We start from the raw sequence: 27,837 nt of genomic DNA, 5'->3' as shown, positions 1-27,837 counted from the left end.
GTAAATACGAACGATGAGAAACTGAAGTCTTTAAGAAGCTTAAAACATGTACAGAAGCACTAAATATACACACAGGCACATCCACACATATGACCTCATATTTCCTCCATCTGTATCCACACTCCCCATACCTGCATCCCCCTCCTGCTCCCTCCTGACGTGCAGACACATCCATCTCCCCATCTACGCCACCCTCGTGTATCTGTACTCAGCATAGATTCATCAATATTGATACCACAGTTTACGTCATTTATATCATCAATCTAGTCATTAATACAACACCCATGAAGATCTGGTTGAGAATAGGTCCTCAGCAACCCATGCTTGCCATAAAAGGTGACAATGCTTGTCATAAGAGGCGACTAACGGGATCGGATGGCCAAGCTTGCTAACTTGGTTGATGCATGTTATCGTATCCCAATTGCTAGATCAATGCTCATGATGTCAGTCACTGGATTGTCTGGTCCAGATTCAATTATTTACAGACCGCGGTCATATAGCTGGAATAATGATGAGTGCGGAGTAAAACAACAAACAAACATTAATAAAAACAGAGAATAACAACGGAGACACATGTTTTCGCCACATGAATAAACAGTTAATCGGTTATGTGAAACTCGTGACCCATTGTTTTCCTACAACAATTTTACTCCTGTGTAGAAATTAACATTCACACCGAGCGTTTGCAGTTTATATCAGAGACAGTCACAATTAATTTAATCGAAAACCTTCATTGCATCAATTAAGCACAGAAAGGTATACAATGTTTGGGTTGCTTACAGTTGTTGATTATAGAATATAATGTACAAATATGTTCAATGGTGCTTCTTTTTTCACAGAAGCCATTAGTTTCGTCATCTAAACTACTATGACTTTCCAAACAAACACTTTAACAGGTATTAAAATATCAAATAATATTGCTCACTATTTAATATGAAAAATCGGTAACTGAAAATTGGTTAACTAACTCACAAGATAAAGGATTAAACATCAAAGGTACCCCACTGGGACTTCGTGCGAATAATTTGGTCAACAGGCTGATATCCTGCATATATCCCCTTTGTCTGGAATATTGTTAACTACTGCCGAAAATAACAAGCAAACAAACAAACAAAACATGAGTGTTAGGCTGTGCTCTACCAAGCAGTGTGCAGACAAATCAGAATATATTTGCACTTGTCAATTCTGTGATTTATGTATTGTATATATATGTAGGTTCTCAGAAAAAAAGACGGAAATTGGATTAAACTTCACTACGTCTTCCTATCCAGCATGTCTATATGGCACCAGAATACATAGTTTTGATGCACAGAAAGAGTTGTTAGAGTTTAATGATGTACACTTCATCAATGTTTTACTAAAGGTATTTCTGTATTAATAAAGAAGTTTCTACCTTCATGCACTGACCATGGGAGTTAATTCATATTTTATAAAAGAAGGGGGTCAAGGGTCAATTCTATAAATGATTGAGGCTGCATAAATCATACCCTAAAATATTTTTTCAACTAAAAAAATTGAACAAATCTTTAAACCTCAAAACCAGTTACAATACATATTTAAAATTGAGTAGTGGTCTGTTGTTTGCCTTCCTTTGCTGACATCATCAGAACATAGCAGAGTCTGCTTCATTCATGGAATATGGTTTTGACACTCATGACATGATGCGATTGATGTTGTTTGAGATTGCTCGAACTTACACCATCCATTGTTTATATAATTTAACACTCAAATGGTTGTCAGCATTTGGTAAATCATCTGTGGAGGGGCTATCACAAATGTTTGTGGTTTCATATACTCCAAAAATCAAAAGTATAATCACCTATGATATAGGCTGGTGACATTAGTACACATGGAAAGGAATCAGAAACAAATCTCAAAATTGGACAGAGAGCATGGCCATTCAGGCCAACAATAAGCAAGGGACACATTAAAGGGGAACTGATCTAACGCAATTCCCCGGGACTGGTTGTTGCCTTTGTTATTGTTTTTTCCCAGTGAGTACCTGGATGTATAGCAGAAATCTAGACAAGTTCGCGACCTCTGCTGCGCCATTCGTAAGCGCATTAGTCACTTTTATGGGTAGTAATAAAGGCGTATGGTCACATTGATCAACAAAATGAAATACAGTTTTCGAGATAATAAGGAAATGTAGGTATCTTTGTGGGTAGCATCGGTAATGGTGACGAAGTTTTGATAAGTCACTTGCTTGGCAATTTTGCGATCTTCGTTTACACTATTTTGACTTGTAACACAAAGTAAATATTTCTCCTGAGCATTGCTTTTTTATAGTGTGTATATTTTTTACTGTCAAAATGTGTAACATTTCCAATTTTATTTAACGTCTAAATATTCAGTTATTTTACAAAGTGACTGAAAAACATTTCCATCTGTATTTTTATAATAACGAACTCCAAACATTTTGATGTTTAATATCATCACCAAGAGACTGAAAATGTTACGTTGAAAAGTACATTTCTATGTTGTTTGGCTTCTAATCCTACATAATAATCTGTTGTGATGTTTGTAGGCCCTTTTGATCGTCTTAATCAATCTGGACAGATTTTTTTAGTCAAAAACACATTTTATAAATTGCCTGAGAGAATCACATTTTACAAATTGACGGTAATATATACACGCTTACAAAGGAAAAAACCTGTGAAAACAACGTCTATCACGCATTGAAGAATTTCCCAACGAAGACGTAGAAAAACAAGAACGAATCAGTTCAAAAGAAGGAAAACAAAATGCAAATACTATAATTTCAACCTACCAAATTTATGTGTATAAATTTTAGGCAGCTTCCTTGTTCGAGGAATGTATCCGTGAATATCCACACAAAGGAACAATATCCCACTCGTCTGCAGCTGTACAAAGAAACTTATTTGATGTCACGTGTATCTGTAACAATCAAATATTTTAAAAGATATAAATGTATATCGTTTCGGGATATTATAACCCGTGTTCGTTTCTCAACTGATCACTTGGATTGTTTCAGGTGTTTCACATAGGTGTCAAGCCTCAAGTGTCGGCTGAGAAAGCCCACGTGACAACTATTTTCATAACGTCCACAGTTCCTAAAAAATCCATTGAGTGATAGATAACAATGATCAATCAATCAACGTATTATCAGTTAACCCTTTGAACAAAGTATGTTGTTTTTACACCGGCACTTCATGCCATGGTATGAGTGTATTCCCTTTGTTTTAGTAAACCTAGACATGTAAACACTCACTTTTGACATATCAACTGTGCAAGATAACAGTGATTAATCAATCAACGTATTTTCTGTTAATCCTTTGATGACTAGGAACGATCCGTTGATTTACAAAAAAAAGTAAGTCAACTGATCATTCACCTCTTGCTGGTCTGCCACGTGCATATTACATAACACACATTTCACCTCACTTCAAACCTGGATTTAGATTGAATAATTACCCCAGACACAATAAATGCCAAATGGGAACCTTTGTCAGGTAATCTAAGTGGTGCTACCACTAATTGTACCTGTAATAAATTCATTAACTGAGCCTCAAGTGAATGATGACAATTACACAAGTGTAGGGTTATACCAGAAAACATGGATGACAACAAGGGAGTAGTAATCGTATTATAGAAGCAATCCAAAATCCGAAAATGCTTTGACTGCATGGATACTTGTTTAAGTATTAAACTATAACCATCTGGGGTATTTCCAAATGACGACATCCGATGAGTTCCGCCGCTCTTTTTGTCTGTTTGTTTAGGCTGAAGAAATTAATTAACATGCGCCGTTTGTCGAAATCTTTATAGATCACTGTCTCTGGCCTAGATCCGTTCTTGGCACGTCCGGTAAAGGAGCGTTTGTTTATATTTTCTATGACCTGTTGTAGCGTGACATCAGCTCACGCAGCACTTGCTCTCCAGCTTTCAGCCGTACAACACATAGTTATATTCGCGCATTCATCTATAGTTCGTTGCACCCGACCACCCACCCTGTTATCCTTAATTCCAAGTTATTCAAGCTTTGCAGTTGTCATTTGGTGGAATTTTACTGGAGCATTATGTTTGTATATAATGATGTTGTCATGAATAAAATGTTGCGGATGGGCGGGGTGCTGGTGGACTGCATTACAGGTTACATTTGGCGTCTTGGGATACATCCCAAATTATAAATTATTTAGGATAGGGTTGCCCGCTTTACAGCAGGAACCAATTTATCCATTCTGCTTTACAACAGATGGCTTAGTGTCCGCTTTACAGCGGATGGTCAGCTTGGCAACAATAGTTGCCCTCGCTCATGGTTTGGCAATGGTACGTGCCTGGCAGCGATAGCTGCATAGCAACATTGGTTGCTTGGCAACAGTAGTTGCAGGGCAGCGGGCGCTGCATTGGTAAGCAACATGGGATGCTTGGCAACGGTAGTTGCAGGGCAGCAGGCACTGCATCGGTAAGCAACATGGGTTGCTTGGCAACGGTTGTTGAAGGGCAGCGGTTGCTGCAGTTGGGGTTGCTTAACAGGGGTTAAGCTCATTGCTGCAGTCCACCAGTACTTCCACATCCGCGACCATTTCATCCAATAATATCTCTTAATTGAAGTTCCGCTATCATGCATGATGGCGGAGCCTGTCATAATGGAGCCATGTCCTTATATAACAGAAAGATATATTGGTATGCTACACTGTTTACAATAAATAAGGGGATGTGTGACATATTCTGCTGTCAGCAGTGTACATGCTTCATACTCAAGATAATGGCATCGGGTAACTTGACTGGCAAGCGATTGACACATGGCAGAAATTGTTGTGGCAGTGGTGACTTTATCCTAATTTGTTGTCAAATTCATCAGTTTCAACAAATTCAGAAGGCAGGAGGAGGGCTTGATGAACAGAGGTACCCTGGGGGGTTCGTGCTGAGTTCGACCACAATACGAAGCAACATTCATTTCCAGGCCATCCAAATGCTCCATTCAACCCAAAATGTCCCCAACTTCACTGTCATTATTTTTAAATTTGTCTCCATGGTGTATCCATGGTGAAATATAAACAGAAAAGCATGTAAAGTATGAATTACTGAAATGTGCACTCACCCTACAGGTTACACACACAACCAAATGTTTTCCCATAGACTTCTATAGTAACGTTATATTTTTTTTTTTAAATAACTAAGCATTCAACAGCTATTACCTGTACGTGTGTGCAGCAATAAAAAAATAAAAAATGACCAGCTTAGCCAGCTTCTTTTCCGAGTACAGGAAGCTAAACACACCACCCCCAGTTTCGCACCAAATGTCACCTACTTGAAAATAGCTGTGGTCACATTCAGCATAAGTCATCATGTTGAAAAAGACAGTACTAAATATAGAAAAACATGGTCAGTTTTAATAACTGGATGGATGTACATTTGAAAGACATAAAAATCTTACAGAATATCCTCCAATCACAGCCTGCAGATATCTCTCGATCTGCACTGAAGGCTCCCTACGAAAACCTCACTGTCCAAACTGGTTCTGATTTGGTGTAGTAGAACCTAAAGATGTTATTTGATGGAGCAGATTGAGGCCAAAGGAAATGGAGCAGACTGAAGCTTAAGAAAATTTATTAATATATTTTTTATAAATATCATACAACTTCCTTTTTTCTTTAAACTTTTTTTAAAAAGGTGTTTCATGTTGTGTTTGTATGAAGACATGTAGCTAATAAATGCTCAGTGCTAAATCTGTCTGTTTTAAATTGTCATCTTCAAATCTTCAATTTGTTTTGTTCATTGTTGATCTTATTGGCATTTCCTGTGAAAGTATAGTCTTAATAGATCAATGTTTGGGTGATAATCTAATTGTTCTTCAACATAACTTCTTAGAACCTGATCACACATCAAGCAGTCCCGAATGATACCCTCTATTTTCGAAACGCTTTGCAAGTAACCATTCCAATTAGCGAGGGACGTTGGTTCATGAAACTGATCTAAAACAAACATGTTAGTAATTGCTTTAAACTGCTATTGCCTTCAGGTTAATTAGCCGTGATTCCTCACCAGTCTTATTTCATGAAGTCAAATTAGTCCACTGCTCTGATGTTGATGTAGATGGGGTTGTGTGAGAGATTATCATCTCCTGAAGGCACACCTCATCTCTGCATCAAATACACCATGGTAATAGGTGAGATGAAATGGGGTTTAACATCCCGTCCAAGATTAATACAGTTATATAGCGACATGCATCCACATGTGTGTGTGGCTGTTTGTAAAAATCCCGACTGATGTCGATTTATAGTGCTAGCCCACTGAGATATCATGCCGCAGTTTAACGAGAATGCCCCACTCAGACACAGTATACTGACTCCGAGCCCCACCAGTCCTTGTTTTAGCCCCTTAATGCTGAGCGCCAGACAGTGTAGCAACAAGTATCATCTTTAAACGTCATTTGGTATGACGCATCCAGGGATCAAACCCTGGACTGTCTGCTCTCGGGGCGGACGTTCTACCTCAAGACAACAGAGGCGGTCCCACTGTAAGATTATTCTGTAGAAGGTGGAGCACCTTTACCAGCTCAAAAGTCACTTATTGTCCTTGCAAGACCATTGAAAACTTTGTTAATTCATTTTTATTGGAAGTTTTAGGACTCTGTCTGCTAACTTCTTCTCTCAACCCTCTGAAAGAATGAGCCTGAAATTTATAGGAACATATCCAGCACTGTAACAGGACTTCATATTTGTTCATTGTATTTTCATAAAAATAATTATTTGTTTTTTTAATGAAAGCAAATCAGATTAGTGAAATGTTTTGTATCTTCTCAGCAACTACCAGTACATTTGGTTTGGGATTCTGAAATGTTTATGTTATTTATTAGTGTTGTGGAATTTGTCCATAATGTCAGTGGTTTGCCTCATGCTTGGCATGCTGGGCTTGTTTTCCAGACCTGCTGGGTTGATGAAGCTGAAGTGGTGTGTGTCTTCCTCGTCATGGTACAGAGGCAGTACAGCTGGTTCATGTTGGTCCAATCAAGTCATCAAAATCAGAATTTGAATACAGCCATCACACTACTTTTTGTTTTCCAGAACAATGTCGACTGAAAACAAATAGGTCTGTAGTGTTTGGTTGGATGATTACTGGTAACGTGTACAAATATTAATTTGTGCAAAGCAGATTGATTGGGAGTGAGGGAATGTTGTTTTGTGCTTCTGTCAGCACTGTTCAAACTGTATCAGGGAAGCCTGTAAATTATCTAAATTATTCCGTACATCCAATTCAGTTTAGTCACCTCTTAAGACAAGCAGAGGGTGCTGTTCTGACCTAGGTAGCCAAGAGATGCCTTTCCATCACAAATAATGGAAGGCACAAGAAAACAGGTCGCTCAAGAAGCAATGAAAAACAAGACAAGGACTGAAGACCATCCTTAATCATTTTGTGTATTATATCTCCATTCTATTTGATAAATATGCTGGACCAATTTGCCACAGTAGCTTCATTTTGGAACAGACATCACTCCATCCATATTTCACTCAAATGTCAAACTCAGCACAAAATCTCTCCTGCTTGTGAGAATAATTTAATTGGTCGGATATTTAAGTTTTAATCAGGCTCAAAATGAAGGTATTGTTGAGAATTTAATGGGTCAAGGATATTCATCACAACAGAATGGAGATATAATACACTGGATGATCAAGGATAACTGTAGACAGCCAAGTTTGCAAGTATGTGGCAACACTATACCTCCACATCTTGATCGAGTCCCGTGATGCTCAAATATTACATGAACATGCTCAGCCCCACATTGGGTGCATGTTATAAAATGTCTGATTCTCATGATGGCATTCAAACCTTCTGATCCCAAGTGGGATGCCTTGTCCACACAGAGACCAGGGATAGCATTATGTGTAGGAGAAACCATGTCTCCGAGGGATTACTAGAGATTGTAAACCCTCACATGAGGTAACGTCCAGAGGGTTTACAATCTCTAGTAATCTCGAGGAGACATGGTTTGTCCAACTTAAAAACCGACTCATCACATAGACAGCATTTTTAATGAAATAACTGTAATATAAACTCTCAAATGTATAACCTGTATCAGACATGAAATATCGCCTGCAATCGTGAACTCGTTTCAATGAAACCAGTGACCTCAGCGTGTGGGTTTCGCAACGGTGCGAAATCTGCATGTGCGTCTCGCAATAGCACGAAATCTGCACGTGTGTCTCGTAGGCTGAGACTATTACACGTTTTGCTTTGACTGACGCTCATTCATTGTACAGCCTGGTGCTGACATACTGATAATGAAAAGGACATCCTAAGAAGTAGTGCTTCTTATCAACACCTCTGTAGCCTTGTCGTACAGATATGAAGGTTGCGAATTCGATCCTCGGGAATATAAAGAAAACATTTGTCATTTGATTTTACATTTCATTACATGTTACAATCTGAACGGAAGTTATAATGATTGTAAGCCCTCCTGCAAGGTGTTACAATCGTTGTAAGCCCTCCTGCGAGGTGTTACAATCGTTGTAAGCCCTCCTGCGAGGTGGTACCACAATTTTAAAAAACTCCATATCGAGTTACACAAACAGCCAGTAGGTTTATAACATCTCTGGTCCACATGAACAAATCTTAAGAGGTTAACACCAAACTGACAAAGTAAGGATGTCATCTGTGGGATGAATCCATGCCTTGTTACAATTGCATGGACAACATGACAGTCAGCCTGCAACAGGAAGTGACTTAGGTGGTATAATGTGGTGTATATCAGTGATGAAGACCATTGTCTGAGTTAATATCCAAGAATGGCTGTGTGCCAAGTACTGATCACACCCTTCGGTGGCCACAGACGGTGTCATTACAGGCTAGTAATTGCTTATAGTCGATATCTGATCAGAAATAATTGTTTACTGCACATATAGCTCATAATTTTGAATAATCTGTCTGTATCATAGAAATTATCCTCCTGTCAAAACTAATCCTGATTACTGTAAAGGATAAATGCCTTAATATTATATTAAGCGCCCTTGTCTGTCTCCAGACAAGTTGAACAGGGTGGTGGAGCAGGCCACACTTCTGTATGTTAACGTATGTGCTTCTGGTCAATGACACATATGAATAAAGATTGAAATGGCTGTCTGTATTCCTGCCTTAAAGAAACATTTGTAGCTGTTTCCATACATTTACCATCCAGACAGAATAGAAGTCTAATGCCATGTTATCTATTTTTGTACAGAATTATCTCATAAAAGTTATTGTTACATTCAAACATTCAACGGTAATGGGAAGCTGACAACGTTTAGAACATAATTTAAAGTTCACACAAAATTGTGAAACTTTCATCTGTCGATTATAATCATTTGTAGGATTTCTTCATTTCAAATTTGAGAAAAATAGCTCTAAAATTACTTGTATTTGATTTTTTTTACATATATTTAATAGCGCAAATATCCAGCTACGTCTCAAATTGTTTGCTGTTGGATTCAATTGTGTCTGAAATATGAAGCTGGAATGTAATTATCATGGAAGAGGGCACCAAGACAAAATAGAAATTTTCAAGTTAGAATATTAAACTCTGGAGATAACTTAGAGGTTTTAGTAAAATAATCAAAAGTGAAATTGAAATTTGAAGACCTGGGACATCATGTAGATCATTAAAAGCTATGAATAAGCAATGTATGAAGAATTCAAATATTGTCTGTCAGTTACAATGACATAAAACCTGTCCAGAAAAGAACTGTTTCTATAGAATGAGTGAGTGAGTGAGTGAGTTTAGTTTAACACTGCTTTTAGCAATATTCCAGCAATAGGCTTCATACATTGTACCCATGTGGGGATTCGAACCTGGGGTCTTCAGCGTGACGAGTGAACGCTTTAACTAATTGACTACCCCACCTCCCTTTTTTTAATAGAAGATGAAGATGAACCTGTGTATTAAATTGAACTATACTACTCAAATGAAGTTAAGGGCCACCTGATTATTTCATATAAGTATAGTTAATTTGAATGGAAATCATGACTTGACATGAAAAACTTTAAGTTTTAATGTTTAAGTTTAATGTGAGCTTATTAAAACTGTTTGTTTATAAATTGTTTTTGGCTTTGAACTTATAGCACAGTTGATGGAAAACAAATAAACAACAAAGGAAGGAGTCTTAATTTTTAGCTCACCTGCCCAAAGTAAAAAGTGAGCTTCTGTCATGTCCTGCAACCATCTTCTTATTTTTAAACCAGTGCACCTGAAGCTGAAACTTGGTACACATATTCCCACCAATGATGACCCCCAAACTTTTTTATGCAATTCTTATCTGATTTCGATATGGCAATGGACATTGACATCGGACAGCCCAGTTTTACAGAAAAAGTTGATCCCATATTGAAATATATATTTATGTTGTGGGCCAATGTTTTCTTCAAAATGTTATGAAATTTGGTATGGAGGCTCATTACATGTTCTGTTTTTCAAGAAATTTAGTTTGACCTTGATTTGACCCTTGCATGTTGGCCCTGACTTTTATTCTCTCAAAATGCATTCCTTTGCTCTGTAAACATCTGCTCCTCTGAGACAGACTGATCTGATCTTTGATGAATATTTCCTCTTTTGATGATACATTTTGTACAAAATTATAGCATTTAGTGTTGGTTTAGGTTTAAGTTCTCAGTATTTAGGAAGGGAATACTGGAATATCAATGATGACAGCAGCTTTTGTTCAGTGTCCATCTTTTCTTTTGACATTTTAAACATTAGCGGTACCTTTTAGCTCACCCAGCTCTTAAAAAAAACTCATATGTTTTTGGCTGATAACCACATTGTTCCTAAGATTGTTTTCATGAATCATATTATATATAAAATTAAAATTCTCTGTACTCGTTTTTAAAGTTTAAATGTTGATCATTGATAGAAAATGTCACATCACTAGCACTAACAAATTTAACAGTTCTTTCACTGAAGTAATCGAAGACATTCTATATTTAGACTCTTATTGTGATTGGTCATCATAATGTAATGAAGCAACGACCAGCTGGACATGCACGCTGTCAGCTGTCGCTTCCAGACAATAGGATATGATAATCAATGTCAGTATCATGTTCAGCTTATACGATTATGAAGGAATAAAATAAACATAACTTTTGGAAGAATACTATAAATAGTAAAATTAATTTGTCTCCAAAAGAATGCGAACGCTGATCCCTAGCCATTAATGCGACTCAATATTAATGCGACACAACCCTCCTCTCAAGCATCAGTGGATTTAAATCTGAAGAAAATGTCTTCTGCCAGGTTGACAGAAAACCCTTCACTTTAATCCAACCTTACATTAATCCAATCACACACCAAATAGCTTGACAACGGCATAAGGATCTGTTACGAAACGTCGTTTTTCACAGTATTAAAGAAGTTGTTATCCATAAAATTGTGTCTACCTTGTCATCCGTTAACTTCTAAGTAATGCCTATCAAACAATTCAAATAGCACCGCTTATTAGTGCTGAGTAGAGTACTTCCGCTAAAACAATGCATGCATGCTGGCTCCTGTCGGCCTTTGACGCATTCGTAAAGAAGAAAGACACTGTGTTCCGAGGGTGGCGTCTGTCTGGACTTGCAGGTGTTATCAGTGATGACATAAGTTAGTTGAACTCTTGTCTTGACCCCAGCAGTGACAATTCACAGGATGTAATTAGTGTTTGAATGACATAACAATGATGTGGAATACATAGTTGTTTGTTTTCAGTGTATGTCTAAGTTGGTATTTCTGCTATCCAAAATTTATTACTGTTGATATAAATGAGATAGTTAATAATGCCAGCAAGACCACTCGCATTTTTCGCATTTAATTCAGGCTCGCGTTTAATTTCAAGATATACAGTATTAAAGACATGGGAGACCAGTGAAACATCAAAGAGTGCTATTGGAAACACTTATCTCAATAGGGAGTCACCAGTAGTGGTATAAGCACGGTTGTGACCCCTCACAGGAATTCATAGTTATAGTTAGTCTGTATTTTTTATTTGTGTAACTATGAATTCAATTTGGACCGTTCCATTATTTGCCCAGTAAACTGCAGTCTTGACTGTGATTTTAAATTTCACATTATGAAGTGTTCTGTATAATTTTACCTTTCAGCAGGTTAATCATCTTGACTTTCTGCATTGATCGATTGACAGATTATTCGATTCATCACTCTCGCAATCCTAAACTAAGTTCCACACTCTGTTACAGCACCTGATGCAGGAGCTGGAGGAGGAGAGGGAACGACGATGGAAAGCAGAGCAAGCAGCCAAGAAACTTGCTGATCATATCTGTGCAGTCCAAGCTAAAGGTAGGGAGGGACAAACAGAAAGATTCTGGCTGACCACATCCAGTTAGTCCTGACCTACTGTACAAAGCAAGAAACTGGCTGACATATCATTTCAGGACAGACGGCAAGAAACTGGCTGACCACATCCATTTAGTCCTGACCTACTGTACAAAGCAAGAAACTGGCTGACCATATCCTTTTAATCCTGACCTACTGTAGGGACAGACTGCAAGACACTGGCTGACCTTATCCTTTTAGTCCTGACCTACTGTACAAAGCAAGAAACTGGCCGACATATCCTCTCAGGACAGATGGCAAGAAACTGGCTGACCATATCCTTTTTTGGACACACAGCAAGAAACTGGCTGACCATATATCCTTTTTTGGACACACAGCAAGAAATTGGCTGACCATATCCGTTTTGGACACACAGCAAGAAATTGGCTGACCATATCCTTTTAGGACACACAGCAAGAAACTGGCTGACCATATCCTTTTAGGACACACAGCAAGAAACTGGCTGACCATATCCTTTTAGTCCTGACCTACTGTAGGGACACACAGCAAGAAACTGGCCGATCTAATTGTTTTAGTCCAGACTCGCTGCAAAAAAATACACACCATGACGTTGCAATCCTGACTTGTGGTAGTTACTCAAGGCGATAGCATTAATTATTAATTATATGCCAATTTATTTGTTTTTGGGACACAATGGTCTAAGAAATTGATATCTCTGGAACATTGCTGGTGTGGAGCTAACTACACTCACTGGCTCACCTTGACCCTCATTGGTGCCATGACCCAGCAAATATCGCTTCTTATCCAGAAAGAAGCAAGGCCATGAAGGTGAAAGTCTGTTTATGTGTAAAAGATATACTTTATCTGGCTCATTTGTTATCATTTCTCGCCAATTACGTTTGTATTGATCAAACATGGTCTGACTGTGGTACACAAAACCTTGGCAGTCCCAACGGGGATTACTACCTCCATCTTAGTTTATCTTGGGCTTTCCTCTGTGGTGAGAAGGCTTCAGTCTAGCATGGTGTTGAAGCAATATATGCTCTCAAAAATGAGGTGACATGCGATTATTCAGATAGTCAGTAATCATGTGTCTGGAGCTTTCTGGCAACTGTAGACACACCAACGGGCTTCATACACTGAGTCAGAGTGCAGAGTTGTGTTCCTTTGGTGAAGCCGGAACCTATGACCATTGGTTTGAATTCAAGTCATGCCCTGATTTGCATCTTGGTCAACAATACATTCACAGACATGAGGAGACACGATTATAGAAAAAGTTCTGATTGTGTGTAGAGCTTCTAGTTCAGGCAGGGATAATGGACTTCATGCACTTCATGCACTAAAAGATTAAGTTTTCACAAACAAATATAATTTTTTTTATTCTGGTTCACAAGACATTTTTTTTTCAAATTTATTTGCACATGCTTATAATTTTTGCTTTTCATCTCTGCCCACCTCAATTCCAAACACCCCACCTCACATTGTTTTATTGTTCCCAAATACCTATATACATTCTCTCCCTCTTTGAATGATGAAATACATAAGTATTCACTCTTCATGTGAATCACATCCTTAATAATTAATGTTGGCATGAATTGTCAAAAGAGGTTATGAAGCTGAGATGAATGTAATCCAAAAATATGTGCTCTTTAGATTGTCAGGGCTAGTTGAACTAAGTACTAAGTAAAACACTTTTTACACACTAGACTATGAATGATACAAAATAATTTGAATTGTGGGGATCACAGCTTCGCAAGTAAAGGACTACGGATATAACAATACAATTTTGGAGTTAATTATGACCATGTTTGATACTGTATTTCCAAAAGAAACTGGAGGAAGTAGAGATTGTTTCCTGAGTTTGTGTATCAGAAATATCTTATATTAGGAATAAAAATTGTATCATGAGAGGCTTATGGAAACACACTAGATAACCTCTTTATCATATATAATGAACTAACATCTTGAAATAATAAATGTTTAAGATGTAATTTCAATCAGTAAAGTAGCTTTAGAAACTGTGTATGAATACAGTGTTTTAGTGACCTGCCCTATTTATCATTTTGTGCAAGGTGACTTGCAGCCATGTTTGTCACCATGTTTCGGCAACACATTTTAGCATTTGGGGAACGAACGTTAGTCAATAGTTTATTGAGAAGAAGGCATAGCATGGATGTATGTTGCTTGTTAGTAGTTCCTGCTAGGCAACCTCAGTTGCATATTCGGATCATATAATTGTAAGTTTATCACTTTGTTTATCTTATAAATAACATAAGTCTTTATATAATAAACAGTCTTATGGCTTTTCCGATCAAATTTTTGTCTGCTAAAGGACAAATGCCATGCCAAGAGTTCTGTAGATGTTGGACCAATATTTCTTGGTTGCATGAAGTAAAAAGTGGAAGGAATTTTTCGATGGTGGGACAACATTTTTTACATGGACATTTTTAGGAAGTCATGAGAACATGTTGTGACTTAATTCTTGAATTATTGATAGAGGTCATTTTGGACAAAATGCTTTGAGTTTTTGTTGCTGCCAACTGGAAGAGTCAGTGAAAGGGTTCCTTCATCATCATCATCATGATTGTTGTCATCATCATCATCATCATCATCATCATCAACATGATTATTGTTGTCATCGTCGTTATCATCATCGTCAGTTCTGCTGTTGATTTATTCAGAACTCACAACATATATTTGTAGAGATAATGACAAGATATGTATATATTTGACTAAACAGATATGATAGATGTAAACTACATGATTTGGTATTTTTGTGGCTGCTGTTTGAAGAAGATTTTAGTGCAGTATTATTTATGTGACAAGTTTGATGTACACTTGTGTTTGAGAAATGCCGGGACCTGAAAGCACAAAAAAATATCACAGTATCTTTTGAAATGCAAGTGAATGTGACAGGAATCCTATTTTATATTATCCTATAACTCAAAACCCATGTAATCTTTTGCTAAATTGTCTAAGATTACTTGGAAAAAGTAAATAATATGTTTTAGTTTCAAATTTATAATAACTTCAGATTAACAGACTTTCTTGTAAGCTGAATGGGGGCACAGGTGGCCAAGTCGTCTAAGGCGCTGTGATTCGCTGTGCAGAGTTGCTTCCCTTGTGATTGTGATAGTGGGTTCCAATCCCGGTTCACCCTGATTATGTTACTAGGTTTGTCGTCACCATACCCGTGCTCGTGGGTTTCACCGAAGTGGTAAACGTCTGAGAGCTGAATAGCTACTGGCTTTACTCCCACATTAAGCTGACACGCCGTGATATAACTGGAATACTGTTCAAAGCAGCGTTAAACCCAACTCACTCACTGTAAGCTGAATAATCGCTTTGTCTTGAAATGCATCCAATTATTTTTGTAAAGTGAGACACAGGTGATTATTTAGCTTCTGTAATTTGCTGAGGGCAGAGATTGCAAAGATGTCAATGATCATTTGTCTGCAGAAAAGGACTAAAATGGTTCAGCTTTTAATCTATTTTGTGAGTGTGGGGACTCCAGATAAGAATAGGTCCCCAGCACCCTGTGCTGATCATGACAGGCAAGTGAAGGGATCAGACTCTGTGACCAGGTTGTTGGCAGGTCATCTTACCTTGACACTGTGGGTAGTTGCTGTAGATGTCTTAGAGCTGAATACTGCTGAGTGCTGCATTAAATAACAAACAAATAAAATGTGTCAAATGTGGATATGAAATGAAGTTTCTGATCTCGAATCAGTTTATTTTGAACACTTCCTGAATTTTTAAGATTGTCACCTGAGAATTATGCTATTAACCAGTAGAGGCGGTCAGGTAGCCTAGTGGTTAAAGTGTTTGCTTTTCAGCCGAGAGCTGGGTTCAATTCTGAACATGGGTGCAATGTTTGAAGCCAATTTCTGGTATCCTCCGCCGTGATATTGCTAAAAAGCGGCGTAAAATAAACTCACTCACTCACTCACTCACTCAATTAACCAGCGGCGTAAAATCAAACTCACTCATGTACTCACTCAAGTAACCAATGGCGTAAAATCAAACTCACTCACTCACTCACTCACTCACTCACTCACTCACTCACTCACTCACTCACTCACTCACTCACTCACTCACTCACTCACTCACTCACTCACTCACTCACTCACTCACTCACTCACTCACTCACTCACCCACCCACCCACCCACTCACTCACTCTATTAACCAGTAAATTGTCCATACTACATATTTTGTTGAAGTATAACTTTGGAAGTTTCATTGTAGATGAAGGTAGTGGAGCGTCCTTGTGGTTCACGTCTAATTGTCAACGGTCTACATGTGGGGGGCCCCATCATGATATAGTTGGGATATTGCAATAAGCAGCTTGACACCCTATTCACTCTATTCACTCTCAACTAAAAGGAAAATTTGACTTGTCTAACAAAGTCGGTAGTTTAACAATGTGTTCAAACCTTACAGTGTGTGACATCCTGCACTGCTCATTGTTGGTACAGTATTTCCTCTATTAGATGACCGGGCTTCTATTTATTTCGGACAAGCCTTTAACCAGCGTCTTTTGGAGGCCCGGCCTCTATTAATACCCCAATTTCACTATGACCACTATGACCATTGTATCAATTGATCGACCCAGCGTCTGTTAGAGGTCCGGCTTCTATTTTTTGCACTGAACAACTGACCCGGCTTCTATTAGAGGCCGGCGTCTAATGGAGGAAATACGGTATGCAGCCCATCACAACCCTTGCCCACTTTCTGTCCAGCATGATAGAAAACTGAACCAAAACATATGCCCCCCCAGGAATTTGAAGAGCGCCATGAAGTCAAGTTTAACAACGATATTTGCTGGACTGAAAGTTTGAAGTTTGTTTTGTTTACCAATTCTTTGAATCCAAATTCCCAGTGTATGGTTTAATTTTAATATCAAATTCCCACCAACTCCAGGTTTTGGCACAATTTATCCAAACTCAGCACATTGATGGTTGATCATATTTTCAATAATTGTTTTTTCAGGATCACATTGCAAGTTTATGTTTTTAACATCACCTATGCATGTTATGTTATATTGATGCCAAAACTGCCTCCATTTCAAATAAGCCATACTTCTGTAAGTAACAGTCATTTTCACTCAAAGATATTGTTGCGCAGTGGAACTGAATATTTTTTAGCGTGGTTTAACTTAAATGAAAACTAATCTTAAATTTGTATGACTTACCTTTTTTTAAAATGAAACAAGGAACTAAACGTGATAACCTATTAAAAACTATGAAGATCTATAAGGAACTAAACATGATTACCTGTTATTATGTGAAGGAAAGATGAATAAACCTCAAATGAAAGAAACTAAATGTCTAGAACTAATGCTAATTCTAACAGTTACTGTATGCTAATGTATTGATTACTCCTACGGGAGTCTTAACACTATCTAACACCAGCTCTCTAATGAACTCTCTAACGAACTCTCACCAACTAAACTAATTGATGCAAGCTACCACCTTATATATTTGTTCACAACCCTCACATTTCATGTGCAGTCACAGCCATAAGTTGGTGTGTTCAGGCGATGCGATCGTTATGCATCAGGTGCGTTTTGGAGAACAGATACTTTATTTAAAACTAACATGACTGCACGTGAAGTGCGATCTATAGGCTCCGGATGCATTTTGGAGCACATTTTTAATGAACAAACATGTCTTCAGATCAGATATCTTGGTGAAACATTTATCAGTTACCAGTCCCCAGCAACCTATGCTTGTCGAAAGAGACAACCAAATGGATTGGGTGGTCAGGTATGATGGCTTGGTTGATTGTATGTCATTGTACCCCGATGGCATGGTTCATTGTTCGCTGTATCAATAACTGGATTGTCTGGTCCAGAATTGACTATTCGCAAGCCACTGTCATACAGCTAGAATATTGTGCAGCATTAAACAACAAACAAACCAAATATTTGTTCATGCAGATCGAAAGTAAACATTGTTTTGGTGTATACCAACTCACTGGAGATAAGGGACTCGTGAAGATTCCGGGGTAGAATAGGTCCTCAGCAACCCATGCTTGCCGTAAAAGGTGACTATGCTTGTCGTAAAAGGCGACTGACGGGATTGGGTGGTCAGGCTCGCTGATTTGATTGATGTATGTCATCGATCCCAATTGCGTGGATCGATGCTCATGATATTAATCACTGGATTTCCAGTTCCAAGTTCCAACATCTCCGCTGCTTTCAGCAATATTTCAGCAATATCACAGCAGGGGACACCAGAAACCTGATTTTAAGAAAGTCAGAATCCCATTTTAGCCGATTGTTTTTTACCCAATGTGGCTGCCAAGGGCGGTTTGGAATCCTTGTGGTGTGAGACAGTGTAAACCGGAACAATTATTTTCTAAATGGGTCATTAATAAATCTCAATCTACTGTTACTGGACCACAATTACTTTGTTGGATTTACTTAAAGGTCTTATTGTCCATTTAATGATGGAACATATTTTCTTCGGATGAAAAGTGTCAAGTTTGTATAATCGTATCGTGTATCAAATTTGTGGCAGAGACAAAGTGAAGTGTTGCGGCCTCAGGTGATATCAATTAAGCCACAGTAAATTAATTATCTGATTGGTCAGGGATTTGTCTACAATTCTCAACTAAGTACAGTTAGCATGCAAATTGGGGGAAAAAAGCATTAATTTGTTCAACATTCAGATTTTTTCTTAAACTTTCCTTCACTTCTTTTGTTGTCTGTGAAATACAAGTTACCTCTCCAAAGCCATAACATTAATTGGGATGCACGGGTGGCCCTGTTGTTTAAGTTGTATCCCTTGAGCACACCAGAAACGTGGGTCAAATCTCGTTTTGTCCTGATTGTGTTTCAAGGCTTGTCAGCACCATACCCCTGCTGCAGGTGTTAAACATCCAATACTGGGCCTTCCTCCCACATCAAGCTGACACGCTGTGATGTAACTGGAATAGGCTTGAACAAAAGCATGATTGGTAGTAAGGGGAGGTAACTCAATTTTTACCTGCTTGTTTAGTGGGGAGCATATAAACTAAAATACGTTATAATTCAATAAAATACCAGCTATGTATATATAGAGTATTTCATCAAGTAAAAGAAATAATGGAACACACATTGAGATTGCGTTGTCTGCAGGTACCTGGGCATTATAAAATTATGTGAGGCAGATGGTGATGGAAATCTATGATCAATATACAGTAAAGTATGGTTATAACAAATTCAAAGGGACCACTAATTTAAGTTTGTTATAACTGTAGTTCGTCATAAGCATATATACAGCATATATACAGCAAATGGATGGGTTCAAGACACATTTCGTTATATCTGTCAGTATGTTATAAGCGTGTTAGTTATAAACGTAGTTTGGGGGCACGGGTGGCCGAGTCGTCTAAGACGCAGCGATTCGCTGTGCAGAGTTGTGTCCCTTGGGCATGCCAGAAACCTATGATTGTGGGTCCGAATCCCGGGTCACCCGATTATGTTTCTAGGTTTGTCAGCACCATACCCGTGCTCGTGGGTTTCACCGAAGTGGTAAACGTCTAGGACCTGCATGACTTTGGGCTTTCCTCCCACATTAAGCTGACACGCTGTGATATAACTGGAATAATGTTAAAAGCGGCATTCAACCCAACTCACTCACTCACACACTATAAATGTAGTTTACTGTATTCTGTCCTCAAGAGTTGAAGCATGGTCAATGGCTCTGTATTAAGGTATGAATGTAATTTCATCTGTTAATATTCATTTTGCTCATCTCAGAAATAAACAAGCATTAGTGGAGATTTATTTTTAAATATTTTTTAGTGTTTGAGGAAATGAGTTTGTGATTCTACCCACAAGGCCCATGGCTAGTAATATTAATTTCCGTGTTTTAAACTCAGCTAATCATAGTCCATATAATTACTCTGAAACCTACTGAAAATCAAGCTGAGAGCCAAGTTCAGGCTAGCAGACTTTTTTGACGCCTTGGAAAGTAATCCTTTCATGCCCTGTCAGACTTCCTGATAGGGATTTGTTATTTCCAGTGAAATTAAGTATTTCATCCTTGCACCATCCTCCACAGACATCCTGTCCACTTGTGTAACCTCCAAGGGCTGAGTGAATCTGCCCATAAAGATCATTGTAGTTTTAATGAAATTATTTCATTTGATAAATGGGGAACTCAAGTTCTTATTAATCTACAAATGAGGCTTTCAATTATAGAGGATTAATTGTCCTTGCAAAGATTTCCTTTTCATCTGATCACAACCATGACCTGAATTTTTTTATAATCTTTTTTTTAATTTGCTAGCAGTTTTCTTAATGGTTGGATGGAGACTAAAAATCTTTTTTTATTTGTTTTAGATGTTTTAATTAATTCCAAACAAGTTAACACGCAAAACAAAATTAAATTTTGTTTAATTGTTTCATAAAATTTCTAAACCGCCTCTGTAGTCTGATGCATAGATTGTCTGCCCAGAGAGCGGAAAGTTGGTGGTTCAATCTTCAGACTCGTCATCCTAAAAGACGTGAAAAGATGGTACTTGTTGAGTCCTGGCCTGTCACTTGGCATTAATGGGCTAACACAAGGACTGGTCGGCTCTGAGTCAGTGTACTGTGTCTGAGTGGGGTATTCATGGTAAACTGTAGCATGATATGTCAGTGTGCTAACACTATAAAACCAGCATAAGTCTAGACTAGCACAACACATCACATCACTATGTAAGTGCAATAATCTTGCACATGATGTTAAACCCCACCTCACCACATCTGTTTCACAAATTGTGTTAGCCAATGACAAGATCCAATGACAAGATGACATCCTAAGCATTATTAAGATTACCGTTGACTAACAGGCTTAAAAACATATTGAAATGAAAAGTAGTTAAAAATACTGTATTCAAAATAATAACGACCCTGCTCTAATAAGCGATATTTGCTAATATATTGGCTGTTGAACGATCTCAATTATCACCCCTTCCAATTGATCAATGTACATAAGACTTATTTATTCATGTATAGTACGCACTCGTGTGTTACATGCACCCTTAATTATGGGCAATTAAATTCTGGAAAATATATCTGTCGTATATAATACACACAGACTTTGTATCATTTCACGGTATCATCATAAACCAAGAAATTTACGATCTTTCAACTATGATTTTTTCTCACCAAAATTATATTCTAATAAGAGCCCCTTTTTCTAAATTTGAGAGCACGCTGGATGCTTATTACGTTGAATATGGTATGTAAAGCTTACCATCAGTCTAAACACATCTTGGACTCTTGGATAGGTCCTTCTGTCAATGCAAATGAAATGACATTTTTCATAAAATATAAAAGGTATATAGAATTAGTCCAAGTCATCTGTGACACTTGATGATGGCATGTTTGAGCTCCACGGTCCTTCTGTAGAATATAGTTAAGGCAGATAAGGCTGTGGAATATTTTCATTGCAATTTTGTAATGTATTGATCCTCTTCGAATTATAAACAAGTGCATCCTGCTCATTTGTGTTTATGGTCCATGATGGTTAAGGACATGCTTTATTGGTGGTAAAATCTATAGCATCTATAGCATCTAACATGCAGCATCTGATCTAAACCTTAGAATTGAGGCGACTGATCCTAGATTTGTCTGTTGGTTCACTGGCTTGGAGTACATTAGCTCTGGATGACCTGACTATATCCAGATAAAGTCACACGCAGTTGGATTAAATAAAAGTGAGCTGGTGAGAGTGCCATGAGGATCTTGTGTCAAGCTGTCATCGATCATCATATGGAAGCATCAAGAAAAATGTCTTTGTATGTGAGAGTGTCATCCCCACAAGCAAGAAGATCATCCCACATATTGATCATTGATGCCTGATACCGTGGTTGTTTTCAATATTGAACATGTTTCTTCCAGCATTGGTGAGGTTTGTTGATACTTGAGTTGCCCTGGGAGAGCCAGAGCAGCTGCCATCAGCCATGTACTGGATCTTGCAGTCACTCTCTTACCCCAGATATGTGTTTTACTGCTCCATGCCTTCAGAGAAGACTGATAAGTGGAGACAGGGATGGGGAAATGAGAAAGAATACTTCTGTTTGTTGTAGGGATTTGAAACTACAGTAGCTTTGAATCTATATGCCATGTTTGTCTCCCCTTGGGATTCTGGGCCTGAATAGGTCCCCAGTTTTCAATTTTTGTCTCCTCTTTGGGATTCTGGACCAGTATAGTTCTTTAGTTCTCCATGTTTATCTCCCCTTGGAGATTCTGGATCAGAATGGATCTTTAGTTCTCCATGTTTATCTCCCCTTGGAGATTCTGAATCAGAATAGATCTTTAGTTCTCCATGTTTATCTCCCCTTGGAGATTCTGGATCTGAATAGGTCTTTAGTTTTCCATGTTTATCTCCCCTTGGAGATTCTGGATCAGAATAGATCTTTAGTTCTCCATGTTTATCTCCCCTTGGAGATTCTGGATCAGAATAGATCTTTAGTTTTCCATGTTTATCTCCCCTTGGGGATTCTAGATCAGAATAGATCTTTACTTCTCCATGTTTATCTCCCCTTGGAGATTCTGGATCAGAATAGATCTTTAGTTTTCCATGTTTATCTCCCCTTGGAGATTCTGGATCAGAAAAGATCTTTAGTTTTCCATGTTTATCTCCCTTTGGGGATTCTAGATCAGAATAGATCTTTACTTCTCCATGTTTATCTCCCCTTGGAGATTCTGGATCAGAATAGATCTTTAGTTCTCCATGTTTATCTCCCCTTGGAGATTCTGGATCAGAATAGGTCTTTAGTTCTCCATGTTTATCTCCCCTTGGGGATTCTAGATCAGAATAGGTCTTTAGTTCTCCATGTTTATCTCCCCTTGGAGAAACTGGACCAGAATAGGTCTTTAGTTCTCCATGTGTGTGTCCCCTTGGAGATTCTGGATCAGAATAGATCTTTAGTTTTCCATGTTTATCTCCCCTTGGCAATTCTGGGCCAGAATAGATCCCCAGTTCTCCATGTTTATCTCCCCTTGGCAATTCTGGGCCAGAATAGATCCTCAGTTCTCCGTGTTATTCTCCCCTTGGAGATTCTGGATCAGAATAGATCTTTAGTTCTCCGTGTTTATCTCCCCTTGGGGATTCTGGGCCAGAATAGATCTCTAGTTCTCCGTGTTTATCTCCCCTTGGAGATTCTGGGCCTGAATAGGTCTTTAGTTCTCCGTGTTTATCTCCCCTTGGCAATTCTGGGCCAGAATAGATCTTTAGTTCTCCGTGTTTATCTCCCCTTGGCAATTCTGGGCCAGAATAGATCTTTAGTTCTCCGTGTTTATCTCCCCTTGGAGATTCTGGATCAGAATAGATCTTTAGTTCTCCGTGTTTATCTCCCCTTGGCGATTCCTGACCATAGTGGAAAGATACCAATGCTTGTCTTCCCCTAAGTATTCCAGGGGCCAATAGGCCCCTCATACCAAATGTTGTTTACTGTGGGTCCCCTGTTACTTAGAGCCTAATAAGTACAAATGTTTCATAAAAATCCACTCTTGGTGAAAATCATGCCTGCGACTCCATGATCTTACACATAAAAAAATCATGGCTTTAGCTGTCCTTGAATAGGTTAATGTTGAGTATTATTTAATCATGGAGACAGTTTACGGACAGCAAGTGATGTGATAAATCTGATTTGAGAAACATACACAGGGTCAGGTGCCATGGAAAGGAAGTATGTCAGGACTGATTTTCCCTGTTGGGGCAGCTTGTTGCCAGCTTTCCTAGAAGACCATCTCAAAAAAGTATTTATTAAATTTTCTTTTGAAATGGAGGACCTGGCATGCATAAAGAAACAGATGCATATTGATTATTTTGTGGAATGATTGCATTGCAGTTGAAGTAGGGGTCATCACATAAGTTTGCATTTGACTTCAAGATCTAATTCTTTTGATAGGATATGCATACGAATCAGATTGGCAAAGTAAAAGCAATGTAATTTGGCAAAGAAGTTTAACTTTAGCTTCAGGTATATCGATGATGTTGGTCAATAACCATCAAATATGCAATTCTCTTCCACTGATTTACCCAACTGAACTAGATAAAGAGAGACCAGTGAGACTGCCTCATCTATTTCATATTTAGATCTATGCATAAAGATTCAGTGAGTGAGTGAGTGAGTATGGTTTTATGCCGCTTTTAGCAATATTCCAGCAATATCATGGTGGGGGACACCAGAAATGGGCTTCACACATTGTACCATAAAGATTCAGAGGGACAAAATACTCTCCACTAGACGGTATGACAAGAGGGATGACTTCAACTTTCCAATGGTTAACTGTCCCTTTATGTCGAGCAATATTCCAGCAGTTCCAGCCTTTGGTGTCTACATTTCACAACTTTTGAGGTGCATTTGAGCATGCTCATTCAACCAAGATTTCAATAAGTGTCATACAGCTCTTGCTCAGGCGTTGTTTGATCAAGGTTTCAACATTCAAAGCCTCAGTAAAGCTTTCAATAAGTTATAAGGTAGAAACATGAAGGGCATTTCTAAATTTTATGCATCAGTGACAAGAACAATGTCCGATGCAATTCTCTATGTTGACTTGTGCCATATGTTATTTTCAGAACAGTTGCTTGCCTTTGCATGTGTTTGTGATGGTGCCACCGGTGGGGCAGGATACGCTCACCTTTTCACAAACACCTGGTATCATCTCTATTTGATAGTGATTCATAAACACATGCTCATGATATAGTCAGAATCACTGTCCTACCCAGAGTTCCATGCAGCCGGTAGCCAGCTAGCATTGTACCTCTGGCACAGGCCAATGCCATGTGACAATGCATCACATCCTTCACAGTCCATTCAAGACATTGCATATGCTTTTCATCCGTTTCATGTTTGACAAGTCTACACATTTTCATAAACAAATGTCAAAGAATAGTTACAGTTCATTAAGAAAGTACCCTAATACGTGAAAATCTACTTGTTTTTGCGTAGTTATCCTTTGTCCTTGGTTGTACGGCTCCACGTGCTGTCATCGAAACCCAACAGAGAGCTAGCGATACGGTCACTTTGATGTATAAATATTTCTTGTCATGCAACTTACTGTCACAGTTGTAGTAGCATATCTATATATTTATGCAAAACAATACGTTAAGCGCCCCCAAATACTTGCATTAGTCTGATCTTTACTGATTTCTGAAAAAGCGTGTTTGTTTACAAACAAGAAAAAAATCTGGTCACGTGATATGCAAATTAGCCTGTGGCAGTGGTGTTATTCTGAGTCACCACTGCTCTGGAGTGTGAGTCAGAATTGTACAATCAACTTTGCTTTTTGCTGAGATTTCTTATGAATATGGGAATGGTTTTGTTACTTTTGATTATTGTGGGGTTCTTATGGAAAAAGACATGTGGTCAGAAAAAGGTCTATACACTTTGTGTAAAAGAAGATTCAATCATTGTCTTTTGCCATTCTCTGTGAAGAGGCCCCTGATTGGGTAGTCTGTATAGTCAGCAGAAAGTGAGGTTAAGGGCTTTTCACAGAAGGCTGAAATAATTTTCTTCGTAAAATCAGCAAAAACTGGTTTTGATGCCATAATTTGACTGTAAATGGTACATAATTAAGCAGAGCATGGTTCAAACATTTGTTTGTTGCATTTTGTTGTATATTTTTCGAATTCAAAAACAAATACAGCAAGCTGGCCCCTAAATGATTGTCCTGATGGGATATACTCCTTATCGTCAAACATCATTATAAAACTAACGTTAATGAAAGATATTTCAAATCTTTATTGCAGACACTAACGTGAAATGTCAACTGATGCTTTGTGTAAATGACAACTGTACTGTTTATCATATTTGTACTAAAACCTCATTAATGTTGTCTATTACTAGATCTAACTATACAACAAATTCAGGCAGTGTTTGGCATTTGTAGAACACATTACAATAATGAAATGATAGTAGAACCTGCTGCCTCCAAGTTTCACTGAAGACAGAGTGACAGTCTGCATTTACGCTATTCGCTGTGTGTTTCCACTGACTAAATTACTGACTACTGACTAAAAGTTTCAAATATGACTGACCATGGTGGGGACCTCCCCATCAGGACCCTCATAAAAGAAAGTTAAAGTTCTTATTTTGGGATGTTGTGAGGTCTGTAATAAGATCATTGTCTGTCTCTGCCACTGTCAATATACATACCATATAACATTTGTCACGCACATTTGGACACTCTGTATGCCACTTAATACAAGATACAACCATGGATTCAGACAGTTTATTAGCCTCTGACTCCACAGAAAGATGCACAAGTGATGCTTTTGTCTTCGTTTCTGCTATCATAATGAAAGGCAAGAGTTGAAACTGGAACACTAGGCCTCCTGCTCCAATCTATTAGTCTGCTGTTTTTAAATTGTTCTTCAGTCTCTGAGCCTGTTGTTTTTGCCTCGTTTTTTAGTCTGATAGTCTGCTGTTATTCCTCCTGCGTTGATCAGTTGGTCATCGACATCACTGATAATAAACATTAAAAGGAAGGGATTTTCCAACCATAATGTGAAGGTCATTGCATTATTGGAAAACAAACTTATCATGCTTGAAGAGCCTATCGTATAGTAGATGGTAAAATGAACAATTTAATTTCATTAACTTTCAGTGATTGATGATTTGTTTTCCACAATTTTATGTTCTTGTAACTTCAAGAATATCAGATTTCAAAGTCAAATTAAATATTTGAGGGGTTTTTGCTTGCTGGATTGATTGAGCACTGGAGGTGTTGTGAAATGGGGTTTAATGTCGCGTCCAAGATTATTGCACTTATTTAGTCCGGACTGATGCTGATTTATAGTGCTAGCCCACTGAGATAGCATGCCACAGTTTAACAAGCATATCCCACTCAGACGCAGTATACTGACTCCGAGCCGACCAGCCCCTTAATGCCGAGTGCCAGACATGGTAACAACAAGTACCATCTTATAACGTCTTTTGGTATGACATGGATGGCGATCAACCCACGAACCTTCCACTCTCCGGGCGGACACTCTACCACTAGGCCACGGAGGCAGTATTGAGCACTGGAGGCGGTAGTAGGCAGTGTGGAAGCTGGCTGGTATTGATGTACTCTTCAAGATCTTAACCTTGTTTTGCATGTATGTTCCTGGATGCATCTGGTGCCTTGTTGTGGTGTCTTGGTCACTTTCACGTTCACATTCACTGTCAATTTCACTTTCAGATGTCATATCAACTTTATGGTCCCAGTGTACCATATTTGATCAAAGGAGGTTGTATTAACTGGTATGAAATGCCCCCATTTCATAGTTGGAGGCAACAGGAAATTCAGGAGTTTTTCGCCACTGATCTCACACAGCCTGGAAAGCTTAAATTGTTGTGAATCATGAAGATTGTAAGGATTTTCAATTTTGTTTGAGGCTTCATGATTTTCACATGATCAGGATTATTGTGAAAATTGTTTTCTTATAATAGTTCTACAAAGGCACTATTTGGATTGAATCAAATTATGTTCATGGGTCTTTCTGATCGCAAGGGTCTTAAGCTTATGGTTATTCAAATTGAAAAATGTATAAATTCTGACGATATTTTTTTTGTTCATTTCGTCCACCGCACAAGGGGTGGCTGAAGA

General features: G+C 38.3%; 1 protein-coding gene across 1 annotated transcript in view; it reads left to right on the top strand.

Moving 5' to 3' along the window:
- The window catches only part of LOC139454061 (leucine-rich repeat and coiled-coil domain-containing protein 1-like), a 543,549-nt gene that overhangs the window by 426,780 nt on the left and 88,932 nt on the right, over positions 1–27,837 (top strand). Inside the window, exon 10 of the mRNA XM_071235554.1 lies at positions 12,166–12,265. Within this exon, the coding sequence (XP_071091655.1) occupies positions 12,166–12,265 (100 nt within the window). The remainder of the gene's footprint in view (positions 1–12,165; positions 12,266–27,837) is intronic.

Source organism: Haliotis cracherodii, unplaced genomic scaffold (assembly GCF_022045235.1).
Source record: "Haliotis cracherodii isolate W230 unplaced genomic scaffold, xgHalCrac1.p SCAF_10, whole genome shotgun sequence".
Classification (NCBI taxonomy): Eukaryota; Metazoa; Mollusca; class Gastropoda; order Lepetellida; family Haliotidae; genus Haliotis; species Haliotis cracherodii.
The sequence above is the reverse complement of the archived record's forward strand: the minus strand, read 5'-3'. Positions and strand labels throughout refer to the sequence as shown.